Source organism: Panthera onca, chromosome B3 (genome assembly GCF_046562875.1).
Source record: "Panthera onca isolate mPanOnc1 chromosome B3, mPanOnc1 haplotype 2, whole genome shotgun sequence".
Taxonomy (NCBI): domain Eukaryota; kingdom Metazoa; phylum Chordata; class Mammalia; order Carnivora; family Felidae; genus Panthera; species Panthera onca.
Window position 1 is genome coordinate 10319486 of NC_138344.1, and position 15673 is coordinate 10335158.

Sequence of the window (15673 nt, forward strand, 5' to 3'; positions counted from 1 at the left end):
CCTATGTATTTTTTTAAACAACTTTAGGGTTTAAGAAATCCTATCCCATTTAATTTCAAAATTTTAAAATCTCATCCAATTTAAAACCTATTCTTCCTTGCATATTTTAATGTTTAGAAAAATCAATGAGAAATGCTAAAATTCAATGGATAATTTTAAGTGGCATCATAAAAACTATGTAAATATTCCAAAAGAAGTCAGAAAAAAGGAACAGGGACAAAAAGCTGAGGGGACAAACAGAAAACCAACAAAATTGCAAAGCAAATAATGAAATGATGGACCTAAATCCAATCACATCATTCAGTCACCAGTAAGTCAATATTTAATAACATTAAATGTTAATAAGCTACACACTCCAATTAATATGTAAAGATTGCTACTTGGTTAAAAAAAAAAAAACAACAAAGCTCAAAGACCCAATTATAGGGTGTCTATAAGAGATTCACTTCAAATATAAAACTATAGATAGATTTAAATAAATATATTTTAAGAATATACTATGTAAACAAAATGATAGAAGTAGCTGGAGTAGCTATATTAATAGTGGACAATATGTGTTATAAGTCAAAAAGAAAAAGAAGGATCTTTCCTGATAATAAAAGAATCAATTCACCAGGAAGCACAAACATTAAAAAAATATATAAGTACCTAATAACAGAGCTTTAATCTACATGAAGCAAAATAAGTAGTAATAGATAATCCACAATTTTTATTGGTAATTTGAATACCCATCTCTCAAGCAATTGATAGATCAACTAGACAAAATTTAGCCAAGCTAATTTATAGAAGACTATACGCAACAACCACAGAAGACACATATTTTTCAAGTGTATATTGTATTCACCAGCATATGGTAAATCACAGTCTGGGTCATTAAAAAAAAATTCAATAGTTTAAATCAAATTGAAACCACACACAGTATGTTCCCTGACCACAATAAAATTAAAATAGAAATCAGCAATAAGATATGTAGGAAAGTTTCGACTATTTGGAGATTAGACATAATCCACGGAGCAAAGAGAAAAATCACAGGAGAAAATAGAAAACATTGTAATATGAATAGCAATAAAAATAAAACATATCAATATTTGTAGAATACAGCTGTAGGAGTGCTTAGAGGGAAAGTTATAGCTCTATATGATAATATTAAGAAAAGGGAAGGATCTCAACTCAATGGCCTGAAGAATATAGGGGAAACAAAAAAAGGCAAAGAAACCCCAAAGGAAATAGTATAAAGGAAATTATAAAGATAAAAGTGCAGAGATTGGATAAATGAAAACAGAAAAGAGAGAAAACTAGCAAAACAAAAGCTGGCTCTTTGAGAAGATTGTAATTAATAAACCACTAGCTACTCTGATCATGAAAAAAAGAGGAGAAAACACTAGTTCTCAATATCAGAAGAGAAAGAGGGATTATCACTACAGATCCTATAGACATGAGGAGGATAAGAAAGTATCAAGAACAACTTTAGAAGTTGAGGCCCTGCCTTTCCACTCTGGCTGCTGCTCATAAACCGATTTCCAGCAACAAGTGCTTTGGAGGATTGCAGAAAGTTTTTGAACATGACAGTGTTGAACTGAACTGAAAAATGAAATTTGCTATCTACTTACCACCAAAGGCAGAAACTGGAAAATGCCTTGCACTGTATTGGCTGTCTGGTTTCACTTGCACAGAACAAAATGTTATATCAAACTCTGGTTCTCATCAAGCTGCCTCAGAATATAGCCTTGTAATCACTCCAGATACCAGCCCTCATGGCTGCAATATTAAAGGAGGAGATGAGAACTGGGACTTTGGCACAGGTGCAGGGTTTTATGTGGATGCCATAAAGATCCTTGGAAAACTAACTACAGAATGTACTCTTATGTAACTGAAGAGCTTCTCCAACTCATAAATGCCCATTTTCCGGTGGACCTCCAAAGGATGCCTATTTTTGGCCACTCCATGGGAGGCCACAGAGCTTTGATTTGTGCTTTGAAGAATCCTGGAAAATACAAATCTGTATCAGCATTTGCTCCAATTTGTAACCCAGTGCTCTGTCCTTGGGGCAAAAAAAAAAAAAAAAACAAAAAAACCTTTAGTGGATATTTGGGAACAGATCAAAGTAAATGGAAGGTTTATGATGCTACCCATCTTGTGAAATCCTATCTGGGTTCTCAGCTGGACATACTAATTGATCAAGGAAAAGATGACCAGTTCCTTTCAGGTGGACAGTTACTACTTGGCAACTTTATAGCTGCCAGTACAGAAAAGAATTTCCCCTGTTTTTAGATTACAAGAGGGTTATGTAGAGTAGATTACAGCTACTACTTCATTGCAACCTTCATTACTGATCACATCAGACATCATGCAAAATACCTGAATGCATGAAAAACTTCAGATAAGAGAATTTGTTCAGGATTATAAAATTGTAATAAACAGTACTGCAGGGAAAGAGGATTTCAAGACATTGGCTTTCAGAGTGCTAAAAATACATCATTCCATAGTTGAATCACTTTCTGAGTAAATATATAAAACCAGGAGAAAAAAAAAAGAGACTATTATGAACAACTTTAAGGGGACAAATTCAACAGTGTGGATGAAATGAACACATTTTTTTTTTTGGAAAATACAGCTTATAACAAGTGACACAGGATCTAGCAGAAAAATTGGTAAAAGCTTCTGCTAATCTAAAGATACATTAAGTCAATGAATATGCAAACCACAGACTGGGAGATTGATAAATGCATTTTCTGACCAAAGACAAGATTTGAAGGTATACCAAGATTTTTTTACAACCTGACCATAAAAAGATAAAAGAACAGCAACAACAAAAACGACCCTCCAGGAGAAGGAAAGATTTCAGGATACACTTCACAAGGATGATACACAGATGGGAAAAAGTACCCGGCATGATTACTCATCAAGGAAATACAAATTAAACCACAACAAGGTACCACTCCACACCCACCAAAATGGGTGTTTGGGAAGATTAAGCAGTAGTGTTGGTAAGAATGTGGAGTGACCAAAACTCTCCCATATTGCTGGTAGGAATACAAAGTACAATGACTTTGGAAAATTTCTGGAGTTTCCTTATAAAAGTAAACACACACTTACTCTATACATCCAGTAACTTCACTGGTAAGTATTTACTCAAGGTTAAGGAAAATGTATATTTAAAAAGACAAACTTGGTAGGGGTGCCTGGGCGGCTCAGTCAGTTGGGCGTCCGACTTCAGCCCAGGTCATGATCTCACGGCTCGTGGGTTCAAGCCCCACATTAGGCTCTGTACTGACAGCTCAGAGCCTGGAGACTGCTTCAGATTCTGTCTCTCTCTCTCTCTCTCTCTCTCTGTTCATCTCCTGCTTATGCTCTGTCCCTTTCAAAAATAAATAAATGTTAAAAAAATTTTTAAAAACAAACCTGGTAGGAGAACATAATAGCTTTATTTATATAGCCAAAGACTGGACACAGTTCTGGTGTCTATAATCATGAGAATGCATAAGCAAATATATTAATTCATTTGTGGAATAGTACCCAGCAATACAAGCAAAAGAACTCTTGACATGTACAGCAATAGGGTTGAATATCAAAAACATTTTGCTGAAATGAAGAGTCATTACTATATAATTTTTTAACTAAATGATTTAATTTACATGGACTTCTAAAATTTGGCAAACCCAATCTATCCTTGGCTTGAAAAAAATCTAAGAGTATATGGGTGGCAATTGCCTGAGGAAGGACATAAAGGGACTTTTGGGGTTATGGTAATGTTCTGTATTTGATAAGAATTTTAGGTTATACATATTATACTTTGTCAAAACTCAGCGAATACATACTTAAGATTTATAATTTCATCATATGTAAACTTTTTATCAAAAACTGTACTGAACTCCAGTCAATGCATGCTGAGCTGTTTAGGCAATGTATATTGATGTCTGCAACTGACTTTGAAACGCATAAAAACCAATATGGAGTGATGAACGGCTAGAAAGATGGATAGATATGTGATACAGCAAGGATCTAGGTGGTGGGCGTACAGGTGTTCTCTAACATTTTTTCAACCTTTGCTGTGTGTCTGAACACTTTCATAAAAAAATAAAGACCCCAAACCTCTTCATCCCTCCCCCTCTTTGTGACAGCCTCAGCCTGAGAAATCTGCAGTGGGGAAAGGGGAGGAAGGCAGTGCGTTTGGTGTCTGTCTGTCTGTCCACCTCATATAGCCTCTTAGTAATGGCTTCAGGCTTTTCTAGGGTTGACTAAGAGGAGAGGAGACAGGAGAAACAAGAGGGTCTTACTGAATAGGTCAGTTGCACTTGTCATCCTCTTCTCGGGGGACCTGTTTGTGGCTTCCACAGAGACTTCTCTAGTAGGAATCTCTGGCTGCGGTTTGCTAACTTAGGCAATATCGTCCGGATGGCCACTTCGAACGCCCCTACGATCTACTTCTGGTGGCCTCTTCCCACAGAGATTGCCTCACCCCCAGGAGGAAGGTTTTGGGGGCAGTCTCTTTTAATCTCTCTGGCTGGTTCTCTATTGTGGAGTCCATATTTGGCCTTGGGAAAACACACGCGCACCTTTGTCCAGCCTAACTTGATGTATGGGCCCCTCCCAATTCAGTTATTTCTTCTTTCTGTCCCCTTCCTCCAGTCCAACCTTCTTGCCCTTGGACTTGATTCAGATGTGAATGGCAATCCCTGAGTTCTTCAAACTTCAGGAGCACTTGTCGGTCTCTGAGTGGGTGTGTGAGGTTCCTTTTCACAAGCTCACTTGCCTTAAAATGAGGGGAGAGCGTTTCCCAGCCTATGGGAGCGGTGTGAGGAGAAGGCACATACAGCATATACCCCTTTTAGAGAAGTCCTCCGTCTAGCCCCCCAGGGACATCTTAGTCTTTTTAAATAAAGCTTGGGAGTGAATGATAGTCTACGCTTGTAAAACTGCCTCTTGACTTTACCCTTTGCAAGTTTTGCCTAGAAGGTCTAGTACCTGACTTTAAACCAGAGGGTTCTTCTCTTGCACTGTTGGTGGGAATGCAAATTGGTGCAGCCGCTCTGGAAAGCAGTGTGGAGGTTCCTCAGAAAATTAAAAATAGACCTACCCTATGACCCAGCAATAGCACTGCTAGGAATTTATCCAAGGGATACAGGAGTACTGATGCATAGGGGCACCTGTACCCCAATGTTTATAGCGGCACTCTCAACAATAGCCAAATTATGGAAAGAGCCTAAATGTCCATCAACTGATGAATGGATAAAGAAATTGTGGTTTATATACACAATGGAATACTACGTGGCAATGAGAAAAAATGAAATATGGCCTTTTGTAGCAACATGGATGGAACTGGAGAGTGTGATGCTAAGTGAAATAAGCCATACAGAGAAAGACAGATACCATATGGTTTCACTCTTATGTGGATCCTGAGAAACATAACAGAAACCCATGGGGGAGGGGAAGGAAAAAAAAAAAAAGAGGTTAGAGTGGGAGAGAGCCAAAGCATAAGAGACTGTTAAAAACTGAGAACAAACTGAGGGTTGATGGGGGGTGGGAGGGAGGGCAGGGTGGGTGATGGGTATTGAGGAGGGCGCCTTTTGGGATGAGCACTGGGTGTTGTATGGAAACCAATTTGACAGTAAATTTCATATATTAAAAAAGAAAAAAAAAAAAAAGAAAAAAAAAATAAAAATAAACCAGAGGGTTCTTGACAACTGTTGTTTGGTACTTAAGCTTTGGCTCCAATGCAAAACTTGGAGAAGATAGAAAGTTTCCATTATCCTGTAACAACAGCTCATCTGTTTCCCTTCGCTGTCTCCTGTGTAGAAGAATATTTATGAGGTACAGATGTCTGCAGGAAAGGACCCTAATGTGGAAAGGAGTCTCACAGAACTAATCCCACCTCTTTTCCTCACAGAAGAAACTCAGAGATATCAAGCTTTGCCTGGGGAAACACAACTAGGTAACAGGAGAGATTAACTAATTTCTGGTTCACTGCTCAGAAATCGGCTTTCATAGTTTCCCCTCTGCCAGGGAGATAAGAATTAAAGGCAGCAATTTTCTTCCCATTTCTGAGCCTGGGCTCCACTGCTCCACATCTTTGGCTGTGAGTGGCTGAGAGCACAGTACCGTCTCTAACGGCCCTGGCGGGACCCCCAGGCCACCTGAAACCGTCTGCACTATGCATCGCTCAAGCTGTTGCCCCTAGAAAAGACAACTGGCCCGAAGGGCGTCTTTTGGCTTCGTGAGTCAGCTGAAAGGAGACTGGGGCTCTGAACTAGGACCGAAGATAAAGTAGAGGAGTGGAGCCTTGGAATTTCTCTGATTATCTTTTGAATAACTCTGTTTGTGGCTGACCATGAACTCTGTGCTTCCATTCTATGTTGGAATGCTTTTTATTGTCTGTATTTTAGGATGGGCCCCTCTGCTCCTGGCCTTTCTTCCGGAGGGCAGGGCAGAACTGGCACTTGCTCTCCAGGGGTGGGAGCTTGTGGAGTCAGGTGGTAAGGGAGTGACCTGAAGGCAGAGTAGCGATTTAAGCAAAGGCCTTAATGCTTTGGTCTGAACCTTGTGTTAATCTTGCTCACCAGGGCTGTGGTTGTCTTAGGGTCCTCCGTATATTGTGGCCTCAGAGGGAAAGAAACTAGATTATTCTCTCCAGCACTCCTTGTGTGTGGACTCTAGGCTAGGAATTTTCAGGTCATGATTTCACTTCAGACTCATGAGAGCCTTGGAACTCTATTTCCCTCTCACAGATGAGAAAGGAGTTAAGTACTTATCCAAGAGTCACACAAGTCAGAGGTAGAGGGGTCAAGTCTTTTAAGGAATTCATGAGAACTCCCCACAGGAATCCAGAGACAAAAACTATAACATTGATCTCATATTAAAGTAATCAAATTGACATTTAATGGAAAGCAATGGATTGCCTCCTGTAACCCCAGGAAGAGCCACTTGACTATAGCTAATCAGTGATATAATTGCCTCTGTCAAAGGAATATGTGATGAGAATTCACAGGCAGCAACGGAACATGGGAATATGGGAAAGAGAGGAATTAGACTCAGAGGGTATTGAAGAATTCTCCTGGTGCACCCCAACCCTGGCATTGGGGTGGGGGAGTCAGAGAGATGTTGGTCAAAGGGCACAAACTTACAACTCGAAGTTGAATACTTTCTGGAGATCTAATGCACAGCATAGTGATTGTAGTCAACAATATTCTATACTTCAAAGTTGCTAAGACACTAGATCTTATGTGTTCTCACCACAAAAAATAAATGATAATTATATGATGTGGTAGAATGGTTAATTAATGCTACAGTGGTAATCATCTTGCAATATATAAATACTCAACAAGTGGTATGCCTTAAACTTCCACAATGTTTTATGTCAGTTATATCTCAATTAAAAAATATTATCAGGCAAGCCCAGAACAATGAAAATAAATACATCTCTTTTTCTGGAAAAAAGTATGAATACAAAACCTAGTCTGTTGGTTTATACCGCTCTGCCACAGGGAAGGCCACTACATCTTGTTAGAGATATCAGTGTCAAAACTTTAAATTTTGGTGAGGATTAATTTTTTTCTTTTTTTTTAATACATTTTTTAAACGTTTATTTATTATTTAAAAATTTTTTTAAATGTTTATTTATTTTTGAGACAGAGAGAGACAGAGCATGAACAGGGGAGGGGCAGAGAGAGAAGGAGACATAGAATCTGAAGCAGCCTCCAGGCTCAGAACTGTCAGCACAGAACTTGACACGGGGCTTGAACTCACGGACCGTGAGATCATGACCTGAGCCGAAGTCGGATGCTTAACAGACTGAGACACCCAGGCGCCCCTAATGTTTTTTTTTATTTTTGAGAGAGTGAGAGACAGAGACAGAGAGCGAGAGCACAGGGACAGAGAGAGACAGAGACAGAATCTGAAGCAGGCTCCAGGCTCCGAGCTGTCAGCACAGAGCCTGATGCGGGGCTCAAATCCACGAACTGCCAGATCATGACCTGAGCTGAAGTCAGATGCTTTAACCGACTGAGCCACCCAGGTGCCCTGAGAAGAACTGATTTTTTAAAAAATGTTTATTTACTTTTGAGAGAAAGAGAGAGAGAGAGAAAGAAAGAGAGAGAGAGCTTGAGCACGAGTGGGAGAGGGGCAGAGAGAGAGGGAGACAGAGAATCCCAAGTAGACTCTCTGCTGTCAGTGCAGGGGCTCAAACTTACAAACTATGAGATCATGACTTGAGCCAAAACCAAGAGTTGGTCGCCTAATTTACTGAGCCACCCAGGTGCCCTGAGAAGAATTAAGATTGTCTTCTTGTAACAGGATTGCTTCAGGTGCGAAAGAAACAGTGTATGGAGTTCTTTTTGAGAGAAGGCATTTCTGGAGCTTCTGAGGGAACTCTGGGGACATGCTCTAATAGACCTCTACTGGACATACTTCTCTGCCAGACAAGGGCATGCGAGAAGGGTATCGCATCCCTTCCAAATCCATCCCTCTGCTGATGTGATGAGGGAGAGAGGGGTTGGGTGGTGGCAATCTCTTTATCCCTAGCAGTCGCTCAGTCCCAGGTATTACATCCGCACCTGTCAACCACTAGTCAGCCCCTTAGTCTTTGTGGATTTCCTCACGGGTATGAATTGTGTGACATGTAAATAGCTGTCTCTTCCTTTCCCTTCCATTGCCAAGACTGTGCTTCTTGCTCCCTATCCTTAATCAACTATCTAGTGTCAACACGTGTTGAAATGACTTGTAATGCGAATGATTGGCAAAGGCTAGTCCGGGGGCTAACGGTGGGGGCTAGGGAAGAGCAGGTGACACAGAGTCCTCATATGCTCTTCCGAAGAAGAGAGCCCTGGGCAGTGTTAGAAGGATGAAAATTATGCTTTGATGTCTCCTTCTGATTTGTGATGTTGATCTCTCTCATTGTCCCCTGACGCCTTCTCATCCTTTTTGGTTCCAACAAAAACTACTTCCTTTTTCTTTAGGTAGAAGTTTGCTATTTCTGGGTTGGATGTATCCTAAATCTGGAGATTTTAAAATATTGACTTGAACTTAGAACTTTTCACATGGATGTTGTTTAAAGGGTCAAGTGGTTCTATAAGGCTTATTCTGAATCCTCACATCCTCCCGCCTCCGCTGCCGCTGTTCTGTGCTCTTCAGAGACAGTCACTTTCAATTCTTATAGTTACTTGTTTTGGTAGCTTTCCTATCTTTAAATAATATGTGTATCCTGTTACTTTTCCATTCTGCGGGATTTGAGCGTGCTGTAATTTCTCTTTTCACTTTTCTTTCTATGGGCACATTTCTTTTCCTCCCCTTCACCCCATCCTCCCAAATAGTTGTATCATCTTGGTGATATTGATATTCAGCATTTACATTTTTATGACTTGAAATAAAGGCTATTCACAGCATATATACACTATGATGCATTTTCCTTTCTGGTGTAATACTTGCTTTCTCTGAAGTTAATGATTGCTTTCTGAGTTGTTTCGGTGTTCTGTGTAGCTAAGTCATCCTTAAGCTCTCCCTGTTGGTTATTTCTCCTCTAGTTACCTTAAAGCGCACCAAACACTCTGTGATTTTATCTGCTTTGGGTCTTCTCTACTAGAGCTTGTTTCTTGCTCTAACATGGAGTGGTTGCTCTCTGGCCAGCCTGTGCTGTTATCAACCTGGAGTCTCACTTTACCATCAACATGAAAATTGCTTTACCCTTTTTTAAAAAAATATTTTTAATGTTTATTTATTTTTGAGAGACAGAGAGAGACAGAGCACGAGCGGGGAAGGGGCAGAGAGAGAGAGAGACACACACACACACACACACACACACACACAGAATCTGAAGCAGGCTTCAGGCTCTGAGCTGTCAGCACAGAGCCCCATGCGGGGTTCAAACCCACGAACTGTCAGATCATGACCTGAGCTGAAGTCTGACGCTCAACTGACTGAGCCACCCAGGTGCCCCGCTTTACCTTTTCTTTTTTACTGGGTTGAACCCCTATTTCTTAGATTCTGTACCTTTCTTAGTTTTTTTTAATACTCTCTCATTTTGATGCCACACATCTTTTTTTTTTAATTTTTTTAACGTTTTTTAATTTATTTTTGAGACAGAGAGAGACAGAGCATGAACAGGGGAGGGGCAGAGAGAGAGGGAGACACAGAACTGGAAGCAGGCTCCAGGCTCTGAGCCATCAGCCCAGAGCCCGATGCGGGGCTCGAACTCACGGACCCTGAGATCGTGACCTGAGCCGAAGTCAGATGCTCAACCGACTGAGCCACCCAGGCGCCCCTGCCACACATCTTTTAATAACTTTCTGATAAGGTACATATTGTGGTTGATAGGGTATAGCATTCTTTGTTGAAAATATTTTTTCCCTTCAGATTCGGAACATATTATTCCATTATTTTCTAGTGTCTTCCATTCTTTTCTAGTGTTGCTTTTGGGAAGGCTGAAATCACACTGATTCTTGATCCTTTGTAAATTAATTTTTTTTTCTTTTTGGGAACTGTTAGAATATTCTCTTTGTTCTATCTTCCAAATTTTTGAGATGGTGTGCCTTGGCGTGTGTTTATTTTCATCTGCTTCAATTTGGGAAGTTTTGCCTTTCAACTATGGGAACTTTCCTCCCCCTCCCCTCCTCCTCCTCCTCCTCCTCCTCCTCCTCCTCCTTCTTCTTCTTCTCTCCTCCTCTCCTCTTCCTCCATGTCTATTCTTTTTCTCTCTGTTTCTCTCTCTCTTTCTCTCTCTCTGGAATTCTGATTATTTTGGTATTGAGCCTCTTCTAATCTTCTTGCTTTCTAAAAATTTCTCCAACTCTTTTTCTTTTTGCTTTATTTCTGGGGGAAATAGAGCGAAACTCATTACCCTCAACTTTGTCTTCTTACTCTTCTAATGAGAATTTTAAAAGGTTCTGTTCTCATATTTTTAATTTTAAAGAACTGTCTTTTTTCTGGACTGAGTTCTTGTTTCATGAAAATAATAGTCTGTTTTTATCTGTTTGAGCACACTCAGGATGGGTTTTTTTTTTCATTAAAATTTTTTCCAAGATGTTTTATTTAATTTTGAAAGAGAGAGAGACAGAGTGTGAGTGGGAAAGGGGTGGAGAGAGAAGGAGACACAGAATCCGAAGCAGGCTCCAGGCTCTGAGCTGTCAGCACAGAGACCTACGTGGGGCTCAAACTCATGAACTGCAAGATCATAACTTGAGCCAAAGTTGGACACTTAACCAACTGAGCCACCCGGGCACCCCAGGATGGGTGTTTGAAGGTTTTACCTCTTCACACAGTTGCTTTTATTTGTCTGTTTGCTCTGCCTTTCATGTTAGGAGTTTTCCTCAGATGTCTAGTGACCCTTAGCTGCCTGTTTCTATTAATAAATGGAGCCCTTAAAAGCCATTAGAAGCTGTGTTTGTGGGCTTCCTTGGAAGTGATCTGTCAGTTTTCTGGCACCTGCCTACCTCCCCATCCAATACCAGCATCTTTAGACTTTGTTCACTTGGGCAGGTAAGAATCTCTCCAGAGAAGAATCTTCTTGTCTCCTGCCTGTGTGTCTGCTAGCCTTTTTACAACCAAATGAGAGGAAAAGTGGAAGATCTTATATTCACTATGTAAATGATCACTTATTTCTAGCGTTTTCAGCACTCAATGTATGGAAAGCTCCTGTCCAGAGACACTGCATTTTACCCTGAGACAAGAAACTTCCAGAATGCTTTCACCTTAGGGAGTAGGTAGAAGATCTGGGTTCTACCTGATACTTAAACAGATTTCAGCCCTGTCTTTGTCCTTCAACCTTTGCATCCAGAGGTAAATTATACTACCAATTCTTGAGCATTTGGGGGATTCTGGTTGCTTTTCCATTATTGGCTTAGGGTTCTAGATTCCTGGGTCTATGCCAAGTAACACTTACTTATACCTTCTGTTTTCCAGTTTCCTAAATGCTGTAGGTATTGTATTTTCTCTCCTTCTTATCCTTATGGTTTATTCTTTTAAAAGATCCTCTCATTTCTACTTTAATGTGATGTAGTGAAGGAGTGAAGATGTTTGTATTTATTCAGTCATCCCTCTTAGCTGGTCTGTATTTTTCTGTTAGAGTAAGATCTTAACCATTCAATGTTTCGATTACTTAGAATTCTATTTATGCATTCTGTTTTGATGAGGTAAGAGAGAGAGAGAGAGAGAGAGAGAGAGAGACACTGAGAGAATGAGGGGGGCATGATATTGTAATAAACAAACCCATTGGTCTATGTTTTTTGGAGTCAATATGAATTTAGTCCTGTTTCCTGTTTAAAAAGAAACAATGCTCAGAAAATGACCCTGAATCAGTCTTAGGACAATGGGGAAGATTCAACTGTATTCAGTTCATCATTCCTAGGCCAAAAGGAGGAATATTATAAAACACATTTTTAAACTAGTTTTCACAAGTGATGTTTTCTGATTAACCCTCCAATAATTGGAATATAACTGGAAGATAGCCCATGCATCTTTGGCTACATCAGACATCATTGTGATTTTCTCTGTCAGTGACTTTATTGATGTCTTTTCTATTGACGTCTTTTCTCTTCAGCTTAACATCAAAAAGAGAAAATGATGATGCAGAATAGCTGAAATAAAAGGAACAGATTACCCATAACCTGCCCCCTCTCCCTCCCACCTAAAACCAACCATTGGTAACATTTTGCTATATTCTCTCTTTATACTTTTTTTGTTCTAGGCACTTTTTTAAAAAAAGATATTTTTGATCACAGAATTGTCTTAGATGAAGAATAAGTTGTCAGAGAGGACCACCCACTCTCCTCACACTATAGCTTTCCCAGCTGAAGGTGATTGACTTGGGAACCCCATATCTTAACTGTAGAGTGTTGACATTATGTCTTCGGTTTGGTTACTCTGTGGTTTTCTCTCCCTAGAACCTTGTCCTTCATTCCCTTCCTACTTCACACACACACACACACACACACACACACACACACACACACACACACACAATGGGTCAGAGTAGTCCATGCAGGAAAACAATACTATCACTTTCCAGAAGGAGGGACAGCTACACTTTTACAAATGACAAAGGTGGCTCTGTTTATGAAGGGCTTTTTCTGTTAGACTTGGCAAGAAGTTGAAAGGTTTTTCTCCCTCTATCCAGTGGGAGTGTGTGTGTGTGAGAGAGAGAGAGAGAGAGAGAGAGTGAGAAAGGGAGGGGGGGAAGAGAGGAGAGAGAAAGGAGAAATAGAGAGGGATTGGGAGCGAGAAGAGAGAGAGATTAAAGAACAAATACATTATTGAGGGAAGCGTGTCCTGACTGAATGGGCAACAGGCAGCTGCAGAGATGAGATAGGAACTTGGAAGGCTTCACGGCACCAAGACTGTCAGAACTGCTCCTGGGGTCTGAAAAACGACAGCAGAATTCAGCGTTCCTCTGACAACCACTCAGAAAATAGAATGTGAGGAAGTAGGAGGAGGGGAAGATGTGGGGCAAGCCATCAGAACACTTCCTCCTTCTCTATGGATGACCGTGAAATGTTGGCCGCTTAAGGGGCAAGGTGTGAGGACGTTTGGACAGGTGGTAATGCTGCTGCCAAGCCACGTAGCCCATGCTTTCATAGTCAAGTTTGTTAGCTTAAATAGTTGGGGAGATTGCCCCTTAATGCACCCAGCCCCCACTTATCCTAGACTCATATCTCAGTCTTCTCAACCGATCCTTCCCAACGGATTGTCTCTGCCAGGGGTCAGCAGCTATCTTCCTGTAAAGGCCAGATAGTTAATATTTGAGGCTCGGTGGCCCATATGGTCTCTGTCGCAATTATTCAACTCTGCTGTTGTAGTGTGAAAGCAGCCATAGAAATGCGTAAATGAGAGACTGTGGCTGACTTCCAATATAATGTTATTTATGGACACTGAAAAGTGAATTTCATTTAATTTTTACATGTCACAAAATACCATCATTCTTTTGAATTTTTCCAACCCTTTAAAAAGGTAAAAAAGCATTCTTAGCTCATGGGCTGGATAAAAACAGGCCACAGGTTGGATTTGGCCCATGGGCCACAGTTGGCCTAACCCTGGGCTCTATCCAAATCAGGGCATCGTGGAGGCAGACAGAAGGGCTCTTCGAGTGATTCCCCTCCTCCCCTTCCCTCCTTCTCTTCCCTTTTGCTCATCTTTCCATTGTTCTGATTTAGAAATAGGAACTTTAAGCAGAGGGAAGTGAAGGGTTTCTTCTTCCATTGGTGAAGCTTCTTAGGATCGCTCTGGGCCCAAAGCTTACTTCTCTTTTAACTTCTCAGTCTAGAATTCTTGAATACACAATTAGTTAGTTTATACTAATTAGTGTGCCTTGCACAACGGGGCTGTAGAGATAAGCCAGGTCCAACGCTGTCCTCTAGGGCTTACTTTTTCAGGGTATGATTGTGACTAATCCATACAAACCTACTTATGTGTAGTCTCACCCTTAAAAATGAAATCCAGGCATATAAGTTATAATTACATTTAAAGTTTGGGAGGAAACCCATCCTTGGAGCAAGCAGGCAAAGGGAATAAAAAGCAAATATCTAAGTCACCCTTCTTACCTGTGCAGCACTGTTTAAAGTAACAAGACTATTATTTTAAATGGGCACACAAGAAATTCTGCCTCCGCATGAGTATAGTTTCTAACAAATGACCCACCCTCTGGTTCCAGATATTTCTGGAAGAGTCCTTACTGCTTGGGTTACCTCCTTCTGGAAAGCGCTTCCGGTCAAGTCTGGTTCAAGTCTCTATCCTTCTGGTTGGATGTTTGTTTTTGAAAATTATATATATATTATATATATATATATATAATATATATATATATAATAAATATATATATTATATATATAATAAATATATATATTATATAATATTATATATTATAATTTTATATATTTATATATATTTATAATATTATAAATATTATATAATTTATACACACACACACACACACACACATATATATATATATATATATATATATATATATATATATATATATTTTGTGAAGTCATGTGTTGCAAATTAGCTAAAGCATCTTGCTGGGTGATAATGTTTGAGTAAAAAACTTCATGACAAAGCCCACAGTGATGAGTTGTCATAACTATTTTTTGTCATTTACTATTTTCCTTGTACCTGTACCCACCCATAATGGTAATGTCATGGCAAAGACACCCCACCCCAAGCACTGGGTTGAGGCAGAGGACTGTAAGAGCACAGACTTTAGAGTGGGAAGGACAGTTCACATCCTACCCCTGCCATGTAGTAGCTATATATGATGTCAGAGAAGATACTTTACCTCTTTGAGACTCAGTTTTCCTATCTGTAAAGTGGGGCTAGAAATAGTTCCTTTCCACTATTGTAAGGATTAGAGACAACGTATGTAAAATGCTCTGAGCATGGTAGGTGTTCAGTGTATATTAGATATTTTTATTTGGCCAGTTTACTGTAAAGGAGAGTTTACATGAGTCAGAATTTTTTTCAAAATAGGCCTTTTTTGAGACGGATTCTGAAGCAGTGTTAAATAAATGAATCAAGATATTTTTCACTTCTGTTTTTGAATATGTGCCTTCTTGGTTTTTTTCCACAGAAAAATTTGACACCTCGCTTCTGAATCACACTAGAAATGCCATGTTTCATTGCTGGCTACTATTTTCCTTAGAAAAGAAAGTGTTATTTGTCCAGCTTCTTCTGAAAGATCAGCTAAATGTCA

General features: G+C 39.9%; 1 protein-coding gene across 1 annotated transcript in view; it reads left to right on the forward strand.

Annotated features, from left to right (window-relative positions):
• Positions 1 to 2413, forward strand: part of LOC132668529 (S-formylglutathione hydrolase-like) — a 50525-nt gene extending 48112 nt beyond the window's left edge. Inside the window, 2 exon segments of the mRNA XM_081795801.1 lie at positions 1472 to 1823; positions 1826 to 2413. Of these exon segments, the coding sequence (XP_081651927.1) occupies positions 1472 to 1823; positions 1826 to 2370 (897 nt within the window). The 3' untranslated portion in view covers positions 2371 to 2413.
• Positions 2414 to 15673: the final 13260 nt, after the last annotated feature.